Source organism: Trachurus japonicus, chromosome 15 (genome assembly GCF_045865225.1).
Source record: "Trachurus japonicus isolate A0001 chromosome 15, Traja_1.0".
Taxonomy (NCBI): domain Eukaryota; kingdom Metazoa; phylum Chordata; class Actinopteri; order Carangiformes; family Carangidae; genus Trachurus; species Trachurus japonicus.
The window spans coordinates 5,408,333-5,430,070 of record NC_140921.1 but is presented as its reverse complement, the minus strand read 5'-3'; the positions used below and the strand labels follow the sequence as shown (position 1 = coordinate 5,430,070).

Genomic DNA, 21,738 nt, shown 5'->3' with positions numbered 1-21,738 from the left:
CTTTTGCAGTCGTTGTCCTTGCTTTTGTGTAAAACATCAGATTGCACGTGTGTAACTTGTTGAAAAGAAACTTTATTGGTCACTAATACAGAAACACAAAGGACTACTGAGCATGCTCAAAACTCAGCTGATGACATCATAGCAACATGAGCGCATGGAGGCGGGGCTTATCTCTGCAGTTTATTTTCTAGTACGACGACTCGGAGAGAGAAACCGTTGTTGTTTCTCAGAGCGGCTTGATTTGATATCAGTGTCTCCATGAACAGGATTTGAATGTGTGAAGCTTGTGTGTGTGATAAGTGTGTGTGTTTAGTATTTCTGAGTACTGTTGATGAGCGACTCCCTCTCCATCAGCAGCTCTCCGTATCTCTGCTGTAGCTCTCGCTCTCTCTCCATCTGCCGCTCCACGTCCTCCCGCAGGCTCTGAAACAAACACACAATACACACACAATTGATATTAAACAGTTTTCTCGTCACACTGAAAAACAAATTATTGCAAGGTAATCTGATAACATCATCCAGAGATCATGATTATTAGATTGTATCTGAGATCTGAGCCACAGATCATTAAAGCAACACTATATACGGTAGTTTCTCAACTCACTGAAGGCACCATTCATCCTATTATCTGTTTTTCTACCACTTCCGTGAGTTTAGAAACATTATTTTAAGGTAAAGAAAACAGTATAGTGTTGCTTTAAAAGGTCCATGTGAATTATTCCTTTGCTCAGAAACAACAGAACTGGAGATTTTTTTAATAAAAAAGGAGAAAATACAATACAAAACACTTCAAAAACAACATTATTATGGAAAATACAGAGAAAATGTGATACGCAAATAATATTTATGGCTGTTCAAAGACCCTGAAGCCAGGTGTACCTCATAAAATGACAATTGAGGATATGACAGGTCAGAAAATTGTGCTAAAATACAAGTTTACAGAGTCAAAGGGGAACAGAGGGAGAAGTGATTCCTCACAATAGAAAGAGCCAATAACTGTAATGATGAATAATTTATCAAAATAAGATAATTGATTATGTTTCTGGTCAATATGTTCATGAGAGTCGATGAATGAGACCAGCTGACAGGTGTGTGTGTGTTACCTCTTTTCTCCTGGGAATAGCTGTGTCCTCTTGTTTCTTCAGCTGAGTGAAGGTCTGCAGCTCTGTGGCCGCCTGCTCCACCTGGTGGACACCACGAGCATTACATCCAACCCAATCCACTTTTATTTATTATTTATAGCACATTTCCAAAATAATAAAAGTTAACCAAAGTGCTGCATAGTGAGAGCATTTACTGGTTAAACCGTTTATTACTATTAACCGCAGCCACTTTAAGTCGACAAACTGTGCAGCAATCTCTCTCAAAAGAACGAATAAATGTGGAGATGAATGTGTGTGCACCTGTTCCCAGAGTTCCCCGTGCTGCTTCAGGAGCCCCAGCGCTCTGGACTGAAACCCTCCCAGCAGGATTTTCAGCTTCTTCTCCAGCTTGGCTGCTCTCCGAGCCTCGGCCGTCATGTGACCTCGGTTCACCTGCAGAGAGAAAGAGAGATGGAAAAACTCAGAGACTACAGCTCTGCAGGATTTAACTGGTCCAACGTGGATCTTTAACTGTTCACACATCTGTATAGTTTCTTCTCACCTCCAGTTTTTTCTCAAAGCTTTCGATTCGGTCTTTCTTCGATGCCAGGTTTGCTCTGGTGTATCTGTTCTGAGCAGGGAGATATAAAACCTGCAGGAAGACGGAGACGGAGGAGGATTAAACACAGGGTTGATTTCATGTGAGAACAGATCTGTGATACATCTGGAACCACCACTAAAATACTGTAAATTCTCAAAAAAAGCCCCGAACTGCCCCGTCTCTTATCAAATCACTCTATTTTAGAAGTTTAATCAGCACCAATTAAACTTCTAAATAAATGTGTGCATCTCGCTCTTTTCTTGGACTTTTATTTGAGAATTTATGGTAGTCCCTTAACCTGAGCATACTAACATAAATAACATCTATCTACGCATCTTTACGAATCAGATGTCAGTTTGTATTCTGTAACTTTACTGCATGAATAAACTGAGACAACAAAAATTAAATGCTCTGTTAAGCCTGGTTTATGCTTCTGCGTCGCGGCGACGGCGGACCTACGGCGTAGGTCACAGGTCCAAACGTCCAGACGGTCTCACCTGTCCGTAGCACTCCTCCCACACCTGGCTGTAGGCCTCCATGCTCAGGTCGCCGTGGCCCATTCCTGCCTTCACCACCTCCATCTCTGTTGCCAGTATCGTCTTAGCCTGTGAACAAACAAACCACTGGTTCAGCTGCTGTGAAAACATCTTTCACCGACTCTGCAGGTTTCACCAGCTCAAATTTAAGACTTTTTAAGACCATTATGGATGAATTTTAGCCTAGAAATCTAGACGCACCCTAGCGGCAGCAAATATGACATATAATATAACATTTTTAATAATGAATCAACTGATGGATCGATGTCTCACCTGCTCCATGTCCTCTGTGCTGATGGTCTTGTAGGGGTGCGTCTCCAGGTAGGAGATGTGCGAGGCGTTGTTGGATGTGGAGGCGGGGCCTCTGGTTTTGCCGCGCAGCAGCTGATTGGCTGCGCTGGACGACGGGTGGTGCAGGCAGTCGTAGTGCAGCATGGTGATCATCTCCTGCTTGATCAGCTCCTCGGCCAACAGGAGGTCGGCGAGCGGCTCGATGGAGGCGGGACGGAGGACCGACTCGTTCACCTGCAGAGAACGAAGACTCGGCGTTATAACAACACAATCGTATGTAGATTTGTTCTGAGATGTTCCTTTAGAACTCATCACTGTACTCTTTACGAATCTCTGAATTGGTTAACCCCAAAAGCCAGAAGATTTCATTGACTTCATTGGTCATTATTTATTTTTAAATGCATTCACTTCACTTTTCCCTCATATTTAAAACAATTTCTGACTCCTTATAGTACACAATACAGCCTTAGACACACAGATCATCTCATTTTCCGTACTCCCAGAATATCTAAAGAATCTGGTCGCCATTTATTTCAGTTCAAAGCTACGCCTGATTGGAACAATCTCCCATGCCAGTTTAGGTCTATTACTTCTCTTTATGGCTTCAAAGCATCACTTCTAATCAATTTGCAAACTCCCTGTTCTTATTTCAGATTTTTTTTTCTTATAAACTGTAATTTTTTAGTGTCATTTTGTTCAGTTATTTATTTACTCTTATTTTTTTCCCCATTTGTAAGCTCGGATATCACTAAGTTGACTACTAAATTGATATCTGGCCGTTTGTGGATTAGCTGGAGCTAGGAGAGCCTTGTCTGTGTTTGTGTGAGTATGTACAAGTCCTGTAATGTGTTTAACTGTATTTCTTTTTTTCTTTTCTTTACTTGACGTTGTATCATTGTATCATTTTGCGGAAGAACCCCCTTGAAAATGAGATGATTCGTCTCAAGGGGCTATCCTGAATAAATAAATTCAAATTCAAAACACACAATCATTTAAATTCAGAGTCACAATTATCGTCAGCTTCTTCAGGAAGTGGGTGTGTTACCTCGGTGGGTCGGGGGAGGCTCCTCTGAACAGACGTGTGTCGCAGCTTCAGCTCCTTCTCTCTCTCTGCCTCGCGCACCGCCTGACACACACACACACACAATAATAAACCTTCAATCTGTCGAGCTTTTAACACTTGAAAAAGGTTCAACATTTGTTCGTGTGTTTGTGTGCAGACCTGTTTGCGCGACTCTATGTCGGCCGAGTCCTCGACGAACCCGGTTTCCGTTTCTGTTTCCTCCAGTTCTTTCTCTGCGTTTTCTGGGAGAACGATCTCAAAGTCGTTCTTGGGAGCAGGAAGTGACAGCAGCCCCTGTCTGAGCTGCTGCAGGCTCTCCCTTTGCTGTGGGCAGAGGAAAACCACCACATCCATTATATTATATACTCTGAAATGTATCTGAAATTGTGATTCTGAACTACAAAACATGTGACAGGACCTTTTATTTAGATTTTATTATTAAAAGTATCTACCGGTAGTTATGCCTCTCTCGTGCTGTCCTTTATTGACTAATTGCCTTTCTTTAACCAATAATCTTTTTAAATGACTGTCTGCTGCCTCTCCTTTTAACTGTTGCTGTTTGGGAACCTGCATCTCTCTATGGGGATAAATAAAGGTTTCAATCAATCAATCAATACTACAAAACATTACATAGTATCAGAAAACTTGTTTAAGATGTTTAAATTCCTGCTGTTTTGAGTTGAGTTGAATATTTACAGTCTTACATCAATTAATCAATCAAATTTTATTTATGTAGCACCTTTCAAAGCAAATAAATGCAGTTCAAAGTGCTTTACATTTTATTTTTAAAAAATAAATATATATAAATATATAAGAAATGAAACAAGAAGAATGACATGGAGACTAATGCACAAAAACAACAATAAAATATAGCAATAGTAAAAAAATAAATAAAAACGAAGAACATGTGTGTAATGTATGTGTGTGTGTTTGTGTGTTTACCATGTGTTTGGCAAACGTGGGGTCGGCCAGTTGCTCCTCACTGTTAATATTCAGTTTGTCTCTCAGAGGCGTGCGGCCGGGGGTCAAACCGGGGGTCACGACCCCGCGTGGTGTCATGGCGCCTCCGGCCTGAGGCGTCATGCCCTCGGCGCCCTGGGAGCCTCCGGGAGTTCTGTTCAGAGAAGAAGAAGAGACCATGAGTGTTGTTGGTGTGTTTTTATTATCATGTGTTGTGTTGTGTCGGAGTGGAAGGCGAGGGCGTCTCTGACCTGAACGGCGTGCTGAGGACCGTGTTGGGGGTTTGAACCTGCTGCCGCTGGGGCGTCACGCCGCTGAAGTCGCTCTCGTGCAGCGGCGTGTTGAGGCCGCCCTTCAGAGGAGTATCAATGTTGGTCAGAGCCATCAGGTTCTGGGCTTCCTGGAGACACACACACACACATGGCAGCTTTATTTATACAGCACATTTCATACCAACTCAATATGCTTTACATAAAAACTAAACATTTAACAGTACGAACTTTTAGAGGTAAATACAGAGACTGCTTGCTGAAAAACTGTCCCTGAAGGCAACGCGCATCAGCAGTTTTGCATGAATTTCCCTCTAAAACAACTCTGTCTGGTAACGTTGTGTTATTATCTCATAGCGTGGTGAATGTGCAGCTCACAACTTGTCCACCAGAGCGTTGTGGAGTTGTTGGATTGTGTATTTGATGTATGAGTTTGATGAGGGAAACCAAGAAATCCCATGAGCCTCCGTAGCGTAGCTCTGAGCAGCTCATGGCTCTGCTCCGCCATTCTAAAAATAGCTTGCACCGACAATTAAAGGTAACAAACCTACTGCTATGACTATAGGGATTATGGCAATGGGCCAATTTGCCAAAATGTTGAACTATCCCTTTAAGAACTGGCGTGATGCGCTCTGATCTCTTTGTTCTGGTTAAAACTGGAGCTGCAGCTGGAGACAAAGATTAACTTGTGCTCACATACTCAGAGTGTGTGTGTATGCGTTACCTGTAGTATCCTGTCCTGGGCGGCGGGGGTGCGTGGGGTACGCAGCCCCGTTGCCATGGTGTTGGTGACGCTGTACTCCGACAGCAGGGTGGACGAGGCCGAGTTGCCGCTCTCGCTCTCCTCGGCAGCTTGACGGGCGACCTCGCTGGCCACGCCCAGTTTGACCACTTCCTCCAACTCAGCATCACTGATCTATGAGGGGGAAACCAAAAGGAAATCAATACAGCGATCGATTGATCCGAGTTTGGACCGTCGACATAGGTCAGTCGGATTCATCAAACGCTAGATGTGAAGTTTTTACCTGCGGGGCGGGTAAAACCAGTTTGGAGCGTTTCTTGGTGAACTCGGCCACTCCGCTGGTCTGGAGGATGGCGGACGGCAGGTCGCTCTCCTTCTTCTTCTTGATCTTCTGTTTGTCTTTCTTCCTGTCTCTCTCCTCGCGCTCACTACACACACACACACGAACGACACGGGTTATTAATGAGGACGATACATTTATAGATTCAGTGTACGACAGTCGTACTTTGTTAATGTATTTGTGCATATGAAGTTACATCGTTATCTCTTGTTTCTATGGCATTCACTTGAGTAATTTATTTTTTGGTTTGTTTTTTTCGGGGTAATTATTTCTGTTTTTCTGACTAATTTTTTTCTACATTGCTTTATTTTCCAGACTGACGGCTCGAACACAAGCATCCACTTCAATCAAACTTTTCCCGGGGCAAGCTACACATCCGGGAGCGACAAACATCCTTCAAAATAAAAGTACTACTCATCGTAACACAATGAGTAAAGATGCTTTCTTTTACATTGCTTAACATACATCCATGGATATGCTGCTCCACAAAAAAATACAGTCTTATTTTCACTGTGTTCCCAGTAAATTCAGATTTATATTGAAAGGAAACTACCTGTTATTACAGAACTCCACCTCAGAGAGTGTCACTCAGAACAGTCTCATGTAGCACCTTTATTTTGAAATCAGTCCTTACATTACTTGCAGGTGGGAGCTTCTCACTGGATTTTGAAATCTCAATAGCTAAGTCAGAAAAAAATTACTTACTTTTTACTTACTCGAGTGTATTTACTGTATGTTTGTATTGAGTCTCTTGTGTGTTATACAAGCTGTGTGTGTGTGAGTGAGTGATGTTACTGACTTGCGCAGCTCTCCGTCCAGGTGCTGTTGTCTGAGTCGTTTGAAGTTTGGCTCCAGAGCGTTGTACTCCTCCATGCTGGTGTCATAGAAACCCTTCAAATCAAAAGGACATGATTAACACTGCGGATTAAAAACAGGAACCTCACACTGTTTAGTAATTATTTAGTAACTATTAATGCAGCTCTGTGTTTTTTTGGGGTTTTTTTTTTACCGGTGCAGGTTTCTTCTCAAAAGGGATTTCAGCGTTGTAGTCCACTCCTCTCTTCTTCTTCCTCTTCTTCTGAACATCGATTCCTGCTGCTCTCAGCTCCCTGCGCTTCTGCAGAGCGGCCAACCGTCTGCAAGCAGGACGTCAAGTACAGAGAGTCAATTATACAGTATATGGGTCGGTGATGAATACAAAACTGTTTTAAAAGCATCAGAGTTGTTAAAATGTACATTTTGTATTCATGTTGGTTTTCTGTCATTTAAAATGACATTTGAACCTTTTTTTAACAAAAGTAAGACTGAATGCCCTGAAAATGTCCAATGGTGTAAACACAAAAGAATCAAATATCTTACCACCTACAGTGGATTTAAGAGTACTTATAAAAAAATATACTTTCTTCTGAACAACTTCTTCTTTTTGCTGTGTATATTTAAATTTTAATGCATTTAAGCAACACTGAGCAGGACATGTCTTAAAAACACAGTTAAAAAATTATGCAACAAATACTGTGAAATTTGTCAAGAAACACAGTGTTGAAATGCAAAAGTTAATTTGCATTCATTCTACATTTGAGTCCAGATTTATTTTCCTCTATATAGTCAGATTTTTAGGAAAATACACCACTTGACATTAGGTTGCATCTCGTCATTGACAGGCATGTTAGCAGCTTGTTAAGTGAGAAAACCAGAGAACGTATCACAGTAAAACAAAACAATATGTATGTGTGTGAACTGACCTGGCCTCCTCCAGTTGTTTCTCTCTGGCCTTCCTCTTGGCCTTCTTGCCCTGGGTGTTGGCCAGTCGAGCCCTGGCCTCCGACAGCATCTCCAACTCATCTACAGGTGAGAAGAGACAGACACAAATGGAGAAAAAAAAGGATTAAAAAAAAAAATCAATAAATGCAGGTGTAAAAGGAGGAACATAAATCCCATAAATCAGATGCCATTCAAGCTCCTTCATTATAACATCGTAGTCATGTGATCGTACCTTCGTCCATGTCCACAGGGTCGGGTCTGGCAGGTTTGGTCTCAGGATTGGGGTCGATCTCTCCTGGCTTCAGCTTCCTGGGATCGTCGCCCACCTCCTCCTCATTGTCTCTTTGTGCTGCTTTATCTCTGCACACACACACACACAAAAGCATTTAAATCATAAAGCAACTATAATTTAACAAAAAAAAAAACTCAAAGTGCTTCTGTATGACTGTGTGTCAGGGCGTGTTGAAGCGTACAGCAGGTATTCGTAGTGCTCCAGACACTGGGCCGCCGTGCGTCCTATGATGGGAGCGATGGTCCTCCACTGAGTCGGCATCAGCTTGGCCAGATGCAGCAGCTTCTCCTCCTCTTCTCGGGACCATTCTGTCTTCTTGATGCTCGGGTCCAGCCACTCGTACCTGCACACAAACGTACATCAGTCTTAATTATCATCTTAATTTTGCAAGAAGAAAAGTACATAGGTACAGAGGGAACATTCATATATGAAAATGTGCTGTTTTCACGTCTAGGACTGTTTCTAAAGACAATTTAATAATAATAAAAAATTGTCTATCATCTCATGTGTCGGTCTCTAACTCACCATCTGGCTTTACACTGTTTGGCAGACTTGCGGTGAAGCAGGGAAGCGATACGAGACCACTGGTTTTTCCCATATTTCATCACCGCTGCCTTGAGGATCTCATCCTGGAGAAATGGACAGATCAGAAGAGAGAGACATGGGTAAATTGTTTCAAAGCCTTTATTCTAGTCAATCACAGGGAAAGTCCAGACATCCAGAAATTTATTCGTGCTCTAGAGCTGAAATTATTGATCAAACAGTTTATTGAATGACAGAATTCAGCATTATAGCAGACATTTTAAATTGTTCACAGCTCTTAACATCCCATTAACAGACAAGTCCCTGAACACAGATGTCATCTACCAGAAGCTCAGGAGGCTCTGGTCCTTTGACATCTGCAGTGAAAAGCTGCAGACTGCCCCTAAATGGGGGTATTTTGCCCATGAAATTTAAGGCAATGCAAATAAATGTTTCATCTACTTGCGAATGTGCAACCAATAAAGTTTCTGGTCTTTTTTAAAAATGTTTTTTGTTAACACTGGTGAAACATGGAAGGGGCGACTCAAAGAATCTGGACTCTATCATTACAGGTGTCAGGCCAATGTGTGTGAGAATCATAGATGAAAAGGAAATGTGAATATTTACTTTGCAAGTTAATTTACAGTGTGTGCCTCTACATTTTCTGCTTGCACTCCTAAGATTTTAAGTTAGGGGCCACTAACCTAGTAAAAAAAAAAAAAAGGTAGCCCGGAGTCCTGAAGTAAAATGAACAAATGTACTACGCTACTACTTTTTTTTATCCATCAGTTTTTCTATTAATTTAAGTTACACATATAAAGTACTTTAGTTAAATCAATGCAATAACTGACAGCAACGGGATAGAAATTCAGTGCACAAGCAGCTTGTTTATGTCTGCATGATTGCAATGCTTGTGACTTTTTGTTCATAACAAATGCAGTCCGTATAAACTAAAAAGGTTCATGTAATACATTTGATTCAGAGAAAGCGTCCATTTAAAGCTGCGTCAGACGATAATGTAATCAATCAATTTTTTATAGCCCCGCTGCAGTGACCCTGTGGTTTCATATGGGCCCAGGAAATTAACCCGCTTCGCCCGTTTCGTTTGTCAATCAAGCCTTTCTCCAAAAACATTATAAACACAGATTATTGGCGACAGACAATTATGAATAACGTCCGTGTATGTCAAAGGTAAGATAAACACAACTTCACAGAAACAGTAACTCAACTCTTGACACAGTTTGCAGCGAAGTGAATCAACCAAAACTCGCTAAGAGAGGAGCTAAGTTAGCCGTTAGCATCGCGCTAACTCAGACTCCATTGGTTTACTATGGCAGGTTAGCACGGAGCTAACGCAGCTAGCTCCATGTAAACACACAACGTACCTCCGTGTTGCGCCAGACGCCTCCTTTTATCATGATACGCGGCATCTTGGCAGCTCGTTGCGCTCACTTCCCGCTGCAGAAATGTTATATCTCACTCCCCAGCCGCTCCGGAGACAAGTGGCGTTAAAACTATTTCACTAAAACAAACAAAAACTTATACACAGCGACGACAACAACCACCACCACCACCACCACACAACTGCAACGGAGTAACGAACGTGCACAGCAACAGCGCCGGAAACTTGTGTCGTAGAATTCGACGGGACCGCCGCAATGCATTGTGGGTATAGGCGACCGGTGTTACAACGAAATATGTCCGCTTCCAGTTTAAATGTTTCCCCTCACTATTTCCCCCCCGTTACCACTACGGTTGTTTTATTACAGCGTTTAATACGATAATAATAATAATAATAATAAGTTCTTACAATCTATTCATACTTCCCAGTTAGTGATTTTAGTTAGCTCCGCGAAAACTGTTAGCCACGATGGGAAAACTATTCGAGGGGGGAACAAACTTTTGCATAACACCAGCAGATGTAGCTAGCTGCCTCAAATGACTTGTTTGCTTTCCATTCACTATTCATTAAATTTACAGTTGTTCTGTATTTAATACAGAAAATTACAACTGTAAATTTGCTAAATAATCACAATTTCTGGTACAGAATAATCTAAACGTTTTCCTCCTTTTGGTGGTCACCTAATTTTGAAACGACAAGGCCAACAAAAGCAGACACATTTAATGGAAATATGATGATACATATTCAAACAAATAATAATATATATTTTTTTAAATACATAAATTGGTAGGCTATTACAGTATGATTGTAATATGTTAGTGGACCTTTTATAACTGACCTTTTATAACTTGCTGCAAATTCAATTTATTATAACTTTATTTAGTAGTACTGGTCCTGAGAGATAGTCTGATGTTTGTTTAGCTGAAATAAACAGAATACAGATCATATTTAGTCTATATAAGCAAATTTCTCATACTGTTTATGTATGGAGTAGCCTATGTAATATGCACTGCAGGGTGCTTCAGGTAGGCTATTTATTATGCCAATGAAATACCACCCTCTTGTGGTTGTGAAATACATTACATTTCTGCCATATATTCCACTTGTAGTAGCCTATAGTTTTTAAACGCAGGAACATTTACATCACAGATGGGTCTTTATAGGATTTGAAGGATTTTTTAAATGTTATTTCAACTCCAGCTGCTGCCTGTTACCTGAGCATAGGTCTGCCGCCTACACACTTTTATTATCCTATTATGATTTTACATCTGCTCCGCCTGCTGCTGTGCATCAAGTTTAAAAGTTCACCACTGGGCCCCGGAGGGCTCCCTCAGCCCTCAATTACATTACCCATAGACCTTCATACAGCATATTAAATGTACATGATTAATTAATTCCAAGGGATAAAACGACGAAAGCAAAAAAAAAGATGAGCTTTAAATGTTACTTACACTCATCAGCCTTCCACTGCATTGGGTTTACTCAGCTTCTAAAGTAAAATATGCCCTTAAATTAAATGAATATGCACACTATGGGATGATTATAATATCTCTGAGATGAAATACTGTGAACATTATACCGTAAGACAGTATCTACTGCTAAAAGATTATGGTCACAAAAACAAAATGTAAAAGATTCTTTCAATAAAGATTTTATTAGTTATTTGTGTTTTTTGTTAAATTACTGTATTATTGTTCATGTTTTATACCCAGAAAACAGACCACAGGTCAGTCAGAGATCTGGAGCGATGGTGTTTTTATTTCAACTCGGTATCTGAGGTACATATTTACTGATTCCACACAAATGATACCAGGCTACATGTATGTTCTTCACACGTTAGCACGACACGGAGAACACGTCAACATCAACATGACAACAGACATGCACAAACAAGGCAGTGACGGGGGGAGTCGAACCGACCGACCGACCGACCGCTGGCCCGAACACAAAGAACCGACCAGTCACAATGGGTGAGTTCACTGACATGACAGGGGGAGGGAGGTGTAGAGGAGAGAGGGAGGGGGGTGAGGAGAGGACGAGGGGAGACAGAGAAAGAAGAAGAAGAGGAAGTAAAGGGGGAACAAAAGAGGAGAGCAGAGGGGCTAATACCTAAAATATTAAGACAAGTCGTAACACTGAGCACCATAATAAACAATAAATAATATTTTCAGTATTGACAATAAATACCAAGAATCTCATAAATAACATTATTATTCCTTTTTCATTGACATATATCCTTAAATCTCATAGAAGTTGCACATTTTCCCATCAAATAGTATAATTCACCTTTACTGCAACGCACACACACACACACACACACACACACACACACACACACACACACACACACACACACACTCACACACTCTCTCTCTCACATGCACACTTTGTTCTTCCCACTCTTTCCACTCTGTCCAGTGTTACGAGAGCAATACTGTAGGACGGGGGGACACGGGGGGTCGTCTACAGGTGGTTTAAAGGTGATGCTTAGCTTGTTGGGGGGTCACATGCAGACTGATATCTACAACTGTAAACTCCCTCCCCCCTTTTTATTTATTTTCAAACCTTTCTCGACTGAAACACCACATCTTTCCCGTCCCATCATTCACCCTCTCCTCTGATTTAATCTTAATTTAATTTAATTGAATCCCTCCCTCCCTCTAGCCCCCCGTCTCCCTCCCTCTCTTTCTCCCCCCACCCTTTTTTATTTATTTATATGTATTTCTTTTCTCTCTCTCTCCGGGTCTATTTCAGGTCCCCGGCGTCGCCCTGGATGGTTTTCTTGATGCGCAGCAGCATGGTGGTCAACCACTGGTCCAGACGAGACACCGAGTCGAACTCCTTGACGGCCTCTGTGAACGCCTCGCTGTTCTGCTCCTCGTGGGCTTCAAGCAGTTTCTGTTGTCAAAACACACACAGGGAATTAGAGAATTGATGGTCATGTCACCACCATACACACAGTTATTTAACAAGACGCGCAACAAGAAAACCAGTCATATGCAGAGCAGAACTCAGTACCAAACAAAAATAAACAGCAAAATAGTATATATGCTTTTAAAAAAAAGCTCTAAAAGAACATTATTTAGAGAGGAACTTTCACTAATTAAGATGTTGTCCTTATATACTGTATATAAAGATATGGGTTGTCTAGTCAATTATTACGTAATATATGGATATTACTATCATTATATTAATAAAACACAGTCGGAGCTGTCTTGTCTTGTTAATTTTAATAGTTATTGTTTTATCAGTCATGGTATTGTTTAAAATGTATGTATTGTTTCATGGTTTATATTGTCTATACTTATTTGTTAGTGTCTATATTGTCCAGTGTGAACTTGTATTCTCTTATTGTCACCATGTATACGTTTTTGACCCCAGGAAGCAGATGCAAATGGGGATCTTATTAAACATAAACCACGGAGGAAGAAGAACAGGTGAATTTTAAGAAGAAAATGATGAAGAAGAAGTAGATGACCTGGATAAGGATGCTGATGTGTGGTTTAAAAATGCATGAAAACATATTAGAAGACATTATTATTGTTCTATAACTGAAATATTATTGTTATATGATCATGTTTCTTCATTCATTTCAGAAAGATATATATTGTAAGATGTTTTTATGTTCAATTTAGCTTCATTTCTCTGCATCCAATTGGTCTATCTCTGTCTTATATGTGTGTGAAATTCACATGTAACATGAATCTTGTATCATTTATCTGATTGTATGAACAGAAACATCTTCGTTATTTATAAAACCGTAGCAAACATATCTGACTGTGAATATCCTCATTCATCTAGGTTATCATTATCTCTGGACAACAAACTGAATCGAAGGCAACTGGACTTGTATTTGTCTAGGGAGACGTTTCCCCTCTTATCCAATGGGCTTCATCAGTTTGCAACGTATTGGTCTGATTAGTCCTCACTAGTCTGTAGCAAACATAATCTTTATATTCATGCACACTCAGAGTTTGCGATCGAATCCATCTCATTGTGATGTGATAAACTGTTTATAACTCAATCTGTGTAAATCTGATAGGGCTTTTTTTTAATGAAATGGTCACAGCCATGCAAACAGCTCTGTGAATGTAAGTGCAGCTGCTCTGAGCTGAGAGCTAAAGTTTCCGGCTCCATCCACTAGTTATTGAGCTGGTTTTCTTCCCTGGAGCCTGTGGAGCTAAAAATACATTTACCTTTAACAGCTTGAGCTCTCTTGAGTCTGAGAAGGCTGGAAACATCTCCTCGTACTTCTCAATGGCCAACTGCAACACACAGACAGACACACACAGAGGTGTTAGCTCAGTTCAGTCACAGCTCAACTCCACATGGACCAACATTAACAAGGAAGCTCAATATGAATGTGTGTGTGTTTATGCACATGCTGCATCGTTACCTTGGCGTTCAGCTCATCCACTATGAAGTGACACAGTGAGGCCTTGAAGAAATACTCTTTAGCGTTGTACTTCAACAAAGGGTTGTCCATGGTGCTCATCGCCACCTGAAACACACACACAAACAAACAAACACACACACAATAACTCAGGACTGTATTGATATTTGCACAGCTAACATTAACAGCGGGGACTCGGTCGTTACCTGCTCGTAGATCTCGATGCCTTTCTGGTACTGCTCCAGCTGAGCGCTGTAGTGTCCAACCTTCAGCAGACATTTGTTGGCCGAGCTGAAACACACACACACACACACACAAAGACACACACAAAGACACACACACACGGATGAAGAACACCTCAAAGTAAAAAGAAGAATTGTTTTCCAGGTTGAGTTTTCACACAGAAGCTTCATCCAGATGTTAGAGGAAGTGTAAACACAATAAGGTTTAATACTTCACTGATCCATTAACTGTCCATGCATTTTAATATCATACATCTTAATTTGTCCATAAAAGAAAAAGAGAAGATATGAAATATTTCGGAAATCATCAACAATTTGATGTTTTTCAGATCAAAATGTCACAATATTAAAAACTTGTAATTCATTTCACTGAGTGTAACAATAACTGTGTAGATGTTTGTGTACCTTTGTACGCACACACACTTGTTTTTTAGTTGGTAACTTTTGATTTCTTTTTTTTTGTAAAGTGCTCTATAAATCAAATTATTACTACTAATACAGTAATAACAACAATAATTAACTTGTTATCTGCACCAAGTGGTGAATGAACATGAACATTAAAACGTGTTAAACCATTAAACAATATAGAATAATAGACAATTTACCTGTTTGATTCCTCTCCCTTGTAGTAATCTGCTGCCTGCTCATAGTGGGCAATGGCCTGAAAACACACACACACACACACACACACAGGAGGGTGTAATGACGTGTTGTCCATTTACAGACGTTTTAAAAACCTGATTTTATTTGTAATTAATAATGAAAAACCAACATAAAGGTGACGTTACCTTCTCGATGTCGACCAGCTCAGACTCGTAGATCTCTGCTATGGTGATGTGATGTTTGGCTGCGATGGTGAAACGGCCCTGTCATCGACACACACACACACACACACACATGTTTTTTATTCAGAGATCAGTATCTGTGTGTATGTGTGGCACTCTATTACTGCCTATAATACCGATTATTGATCATTTACACACCTGATACAAACTAATTTCATTTTTCTAATCTGTCATTATGAATCATCATCCTATATATCCTATATGGTTTTTAATAAAGTCTTATATTCTATTCTATTGATTTACACTTAATATTCAAAATTATATTGTACTACTGTAAGTGGGATACTGAATGTCAGCTGGCCTAGTTGAAGTTGAACATGTCATCTGTAGGCTAAATGCGTCATCTGCATTTTTATATTTGGTTTTATATCAACTGCAACAGCAATATGAAACAACAATTTGAAGTGCAACAACAACAATTAAGGGTAATTGTAATTACGCAGGATTTCTCTAGGGATGGACAAAAGTTATACTCTTGGAAAAGAGGTTTGAAATCTCAATGAGTTTTTTAATAAAGGATACACTATAGAGTGAAAAAGTGAATTGCTTTTTGCAGGTGCTTAGTTTGCTTCTGCCTTGGGCCGGCTCTGGGTGTGTGGACTCACCATGTCGGTGTAGATGTCGATGGCCTGGTTTAAACAGTTGATCGCCTCTGGAAACACAAGAGAAAAAGAAGATGAAACATCGTCACAGTCACACAGGAAACAGTCGACTCCTTCAAATTAAAAGCCTTGTTTTCTCCCTCCTGTGAGCAGCACTAACCCGCTGACCCACCGTGTTTCACTCGGCTCGTCTCTGTGTAACCTACATATCACGTTTCCTGGAGCGACCCGACGACCCACTTTAATCCTCCAACAAAACAAAACACCTCTGGGTCCAGACTCTGTCGAGGCTTCGCTCAGCACAGACTCATAAAGGAGTGAACTGTTACACAACGTGTGTGTGTGTATGTGTGTGTGTGTGTGTGTATTGGCAGCAAAGATTTAGTGTTTTGACGTCTTGGAGACAAAACAATCAATAATCAGATGGATAAACCTCCCACAGGACGACAGGAGGAGGATGACAAAGATGCGGTCACCACGGCAACAGGCAGAGATGGAGGCTAATTTAATAAAAAACAATATTTTTCCATAGGTACATCACAGGGTCAATCTGTAAATATCAGCTGTGAATATATAATAAATAATTGTGGTTTTTTTTTACTCCCTCTCTCTCACCTCCTTGTTATTTGTATTTCTCTATTATCAAGTTAATTTCATTCATTTATTCAACCTTTATTTAAACTCAGGAACACACTGAGCAAAAACATAAATAAAGAAGGTCAGAGACACGAGAAACAACGACGCTGAGCTTCAGACAGAAAAAGTGTTGGGAAACAAAAACAACAATTAAAAAGTAGAGCAACAGCAAAAAAAAATGAAAGCAACAAAAACATCAAGAATAGATCAAATAAAAACCTGAACAATTAGAGTAACAAGTAACAAGTAACTAAAGAGCAGCGAGTTTAAATAAAGACTTTGGACAAAGACTCTGATTGTGTTATTTGTTTGATTGTTTGTTGTTTTGGTGCAAGTTCATTATACTGATTAAAACCTAAATAAGCCTACATATGTATTATTTACACACTGATCAACAGTGATGGGAATAACGGCGTTAAAATAAACGGCGTTACTAACGGCGTTATTTTTTTCAGTAACGAGTAATCTAACTAATTACTATTTCCACCGTTACAACGCCGTTACCGTTACCGACAATTAAATGAGGCGCGTTACAAACTACTCAGTGAAGCCGTTGTCCTCCGACTTGGCTCATCTCAGCCACAGAAGCTGCTAAACTGTTTTTCTTTTTCCTTCTCTCCTTTGGTGAGGGGAGGGGGGAGGAGGGAGGAGGGAGGGACGAGACAACCACATAAGTGATGCTGATTGGTTGAGGCAGAGTAAGGTTTCATGCTAAGCCAATCAGAGGCAGTGTTCAGTTTGTACACAAACCACGCACGCAGTTTAGCCTCACACACACAGACTAGCAGAGGGAAGCTGCAGAGATCGGAGGGAAAGTACAGACACTACTTTAATCTCCTTGAGGTAAAAGACAAGAACATGTGAGGTGTAGCTACATTATGTCCTGGAGCGAAGTGTTTGTCCTGAGCTTCTGCTCACCTGACTCTGTGCAGCTTCCTCATTAAATCCAAACAGTCCGACACAGCGACGCACTGCTCCTCTTTGACTCTAAAGTCTCTGTAGCTCATCAGCCCGGAACTCTTCCAGAGCAGCTACAGCGCAGCGTTGTGACCTCAACCATGGTTGATGAGAGCAGAAATGTTGTTGTTGTAGTGAAAATGGGCGAGCTCGTGAAGACGCGAATTTACACAAAGTCAAAACGAGCGAGAAATCGCGTATCTCGCGTTTGGTCGCGCGTCACAACTCGAGCGAAAAAAAAGCGTTCCTCGTGTTTGGTGGGAAGCCCCTTGTGGGTCTTCCCACCAAACACGATGAAATAGACGAAGACGCGATGGTCCCGTCGCCCAAAAAATCCCGTGTATTGCGTCGCAAAAAAAAAAAAGTCGCGTATATCGCGTCGCCCGCCTAATCGCGTCTTTGCGTTACGGCCTTTTACACCGCGGACGTAACGAATAAACGGTTACGGTGTGAACGAACAACATAGAACAGGACCAGACGTGGCGTTGTTTCCTCTTTTCACCGACAGCTCCACTCTCCCTTACTTACACTAACTACTGTTATTGTTGAGGCCAGAGAATTGTTGGATTTGTAGTTTTTGACCAATCGCAGGTTGTGCTCTTTCTTTTTTGTGATTTTCCCGGTTCACACATGTATTTTTTTTTAGGGGCAAATGCGAGACTAAAATTATTTAAGACTTGAACACAATAATTCAACAAATTTAAGACATTTTAAGACCTAAAATTTAGATTTTCAAATTTTAGATTTTTTAAGACCCCGCGGATACCCTGTTATTTCATATAAAAGATTAAGTGCATACATATTTAATGATGCTGTGTATTATATATTATATATTTAAGACCATCTTTGAATTTTCTAATAAATGTAATACTTTTTAAGGCCTTAATTGTAGATACATGAATTTAAGACTTTTTAAGGATCCGCGGATACCCTGAGAAGTTGTGTGCTCGCAGCAGGACAGATAATCAGATGGATAATCGGTAAAGTTAATAATTTCACTTAATGTGGCCATGAATAAATTAATTTCGATGTTTCCTGTTATTGTTGCCCAAACGCAAATCTTGAATAGGTCTCCACTGTTTTCACATTTAAAAAGGTCTTTGTTGTCTTTGTACAGAGACAATATGAGATTTGCTTGTAGGCAGCCACAGCACTTAAAAAACCCACTGTAACCTATTTTCATAGGCACACCAGCCTCGCTTTCAATAAAACACACACTCGCATTCCATAATTGCGATCAGTGAAATATATGAAAACAATAAAATACAATTTAAAAATGCCCTTGGAAAGAAAAAGTAACGCAATAGTTACTTTCCCTGGTAACTAGTTACTATTATAGTGAAGTAGTGGAGTTACTAACTCAGTTACTTTTTGGAAGAAGTAATTAGTAACTATAACTAATTACTTTTTAAAAGTAACGTTCCCAACACTGCTGATCAACAATATCATTAATACAGGCGACTGCTCATTAAATATCTGTGACTTGATTTAAGAGCTGATTCTGGATCATTAATCATCTGGTTTGAAACTTTATTTGTTTTCCACGACTTCAACAAGAGTCGTGAGCTCATTTATCTTAGTTTTTACTCTCTCACTGATTCAAATTTTAACCATAATTGTCTGTTTTAATTGAATGATTTTTTAATCAGTGCAATATAATTGTTTTTTTTATTTTATTTTAGGCACTTGTTCATGTAATAAAACCTGTAATAGTTTGAAAGGTTTATAAGTTGTTCCTCCAGAGAGAAGCTGCAGCTGTATTAAATATCACATATTGATCCATGATGTGGTTTCTGAAACACAAATACGCAGAAACAGTTTGTGTTGTCGACACTTGTAAACAAGCAGCAGCTCAACTTCCACCTCTCTCTCCCCCCCTCTCTCTCTCTCTCTGTCATTCTGCTGCAGTGTTTTGGATCAAATAAAAAATAAAAATATAAAACCCTGAGAGAAACTCTGAGAGATTCTGACACACAGACTCAACTCGCTCTGTAATTTTTCTGCCACAACGAGTCGAGACAGTGAACGTCTCATCTCTCACTGCAAATTCCTTCATGAATTTGAATTTGAATTTATATTTATTTAAGTGTCATGCACCAATTAAGGCACCCACCCAGCCTATAAGGGCTAATTACAAGACACATTTCATATTTAGACAACAAACAAAATCATCCGAGTACAGACAAATTCACATAAATAATTTGCTTTTTCTTAGTGTCCAGTCACTTTTTTATGAAAGTAGCTATAGTAAAGACTTCTTTTATGAAGAAGAACCATTCCAACTTTACCTCATCATCAACCCAAAACAACTCAGGCTTCACATTTTGCATTTTCTGAAACAAAAACTGCCTGGCTTCGTCATATAACGGACAATGAAACACAAAATGCAGTTCATCCTCAATTACATTTAGATTACATAATGTGCATAGTCTTTCATCTTCAGGTACCGAGTTAAACCGACCTACTTCTATTGCCAGAGGGAGAATCCCAGCCCTCAACTGGGCACATAAACATCTCTTGGATCTGACCAGTGGCAAAGTCACATACAGTAGGGTTCTGGACAATACACATTTTTCAACTGGCAATAAGTTCATAATGATAAAAAAACAAACAAAAAAAAACAAAACTGGATGAGCTGGATGGACGGAGGAGATGACAAGAGTTACTGTAATTAAAGCAGCCGTGTGATGTCAGATGTGACAGATGTGAAGACTATTAACAGAGCAAAGAGTGACACTGATAATGTGAACATTAATCAATAATCAATAGAAGTGAAGCAGAGAAAACGATGGAGAGACTCTACAGACGGAGGTGGAGGTCAGTGAACGCACCATGAAACCTATAAAACCTGTTTCTGATCTTTATTTATCATTAAAAACATTTTTTTTAAATACAGCAGCTGTTATATAAGAACATCTGGAGACTGAAAGAGACACACACACACACACACACACACACACACACACACTGGGCCTCTGACATCACAGCTTATCAGACATAAGATGGACGTAGAGAGATCTGGTCTCTGTTGCTGTTGACAACGGAGATACAAATCAAACTTATCTCAACTGTGTGAGTGTGTGTGTGTGTGTGTGTGCGTCACTCACCCTGTGGATCGGCCTTCTTGTAGGCGTTGCCGGCGTCGACGAAGCTGGTGGCCGAGTCCAGTTTGTTCTGGAGCTGCATGTGGAGCCGAGCGGCCTGACAGAACGCATTCCCCGCAGCTAAACACACACACACACACACACAAATGCAAACATATTCAAAATTCAGTTCATTGTTGCAATAACACAATCATTTGTCATTTTTTAATTTTAACTCTCAGTGAACGACATGACTGAACACAAATTGAACAAGTTAACAAGATCAAGTTACTTGGAATAGTCTTGGATAATAAACTGGTCAGAACATGTTGATCACATTATGAAGAAAATGGGTAAAAGTACTGCAGTGACAAGAAAATGTTCCACGTATGTCGAATCAGATACTCTGAATCAAGTAATCAAGGCTCTATAGTGTCGTCCCATCTGGATTACTGCCTGATTATTTGGTCATCTGCAGCCACCAAAGATATTAGAAAACTTCAAATTGCACAAAAATAAAGCAGCTAGGATTGCTCTCAATTGTTCACTGCATGCAAATATCTTAAAAATGCATCAGAATTTATCATGGCTTCTGGTTGGAGACAGACTGAAATTAAGTCTCCTATAACTTTCATGAGAAATTTGATTACGTAACAATAAAAAAACCACAATATTTCTCAGACCAGATAGTGTTCACCAGAAATGTCAATAAATATGCAACCAGACAATCAAGATAATTTACTGGCACCTAAACCAAGAACAAACTTTTTAAAACATACTGTAATATACCATTATAGGATGGAACACATTATTACCTAATAACATCAAAAATATTAAAGCAGAACTATGCAGGATTTGGGCTGTAATTATTGTGGCTCAGAGTCACTGTGATGGTTGAGTGACCTGTTATGAAGTGAATGGGGTCTAGGCCAATGCGCTCACCCCCCCCACTGGCTGAAAACCGCACTTGCAAGATCAGTCGTCCGTCTCGGTGTTACAAATCTCGTCAATGGATAGAAGTATCGCGAGAAACTGCCTTACGGCAGTACGAGATAAGAACGCATATGACGTCATGCATGTCATGAATCGTGATTGGTTTGAGTTCGGAAAGTCGGAGGA

At 40.2% G+C, this 21,738-nt stretch overlaps 2 protein-coding genes across 2 annotated transcripts in view; both read right to left on the bottom strand.

Moving 5' to 3' along the window:
- Positions 1–55: 55 nt before the first annotated feature.
- cdc5l (CDC5 cell division cycle 5-like (S. pombe)) lies at positions 56–10,068 on the bottom strand. Its single transcript, XM_085799361.1, has 19 exons — positions 9,845–10,068; positions 8,463–8,566; positions 8,119–8,280; positions 7,878–8,005; positions 7,627–7,726; positions 6,894–7,020; positions 6,684–6,775; positions 5,828–5,972; positions 5,527–5,718; positions 4,785–4,933; positions 4,516–4,687; positions 3,733–3,897; positions 3,556–3,636; positions 2,493–2,744; positions 2,181–2,288; positions 1,645–1,734; positions 1,404–1,535; positions 1,104–1,184; positions 56–423 (listed from the first exon to the last, which is right to left on the bottom strand). Exons 1-19 carry the CDS (start codon positions 9,887–9,889, stop codon positions 310–312), a joined length of 2,439 nt encoding a protein of 812 aa, XP_085655487.1. The 5' UTR covers positions 9,890–10,068; the 3' UTR covers positions 56–309.
- Positions 10,069–11,599: 1,531 nt separating this feature from the next.
- napba (N-ethylmaleimide-sensitive factor attachment protein, beta a) overlaps positions 11,600–21,738 on the bottom strand; it is a 41,875-nt gene continuing 31,736 nt past the window's right edge. The window contains exons 3-10 of the mRNA XM_085799357.1: positions 20,644–20,760; positions 15,947–15,993; positions 15,285–15,362; positions 15,102–15,157; positions 14,461–14,545; positions 14,258–14,362; positions 14,058–14,126; positions 11,600–12,759 (exon numbers count right to left, since the gene is read on the bottom strand). Of these exons, the coding sequence (XP_085655483.1) occupies positions 12,607–12,759; positions 14,058–14,126; positions 14,258–14,362; positions 14,461–14,545; positions 15,102–15,157; positions 15,285–15,362; positions 15,947–15,993; positions 20,644–20,760 (710 nt within the window). The 3' untranslated portion in view covers positions 11,600–12,606. The remainder of the gene's footprint in view (positions 12,760–14,057; positions 14,127–14,257; positions 14,363–14,460; positions 14,546–15,101; positions 15,158–15,284; positions 15,363–15,946; positions 15,994–20,643; positions 20,761–21,738) is intronic.

Coding starts and splice junctions, on each gene's coding strand:
- cdc5l (XM_085799361.1), bottom strand. CDS start 9,889: ATGCCGCGTATCATGATAAAAGGAGGCGTCTGGCGCAACACGGAG. Junction 8,006..8,118: donor GAGCACTACGAATACCTGCT/GTACGCTTCAAC, acceptor GTGTGTGTGCAG/AGATAAAGCAGCACAAAGAG. Junction 7,727..7,877: donor CCCTGTGGACATGGACGAAG/GTACGATCACAT, acceptor TCTCACCTGTAG/ATGAGTTGGAGATGCTGTCG.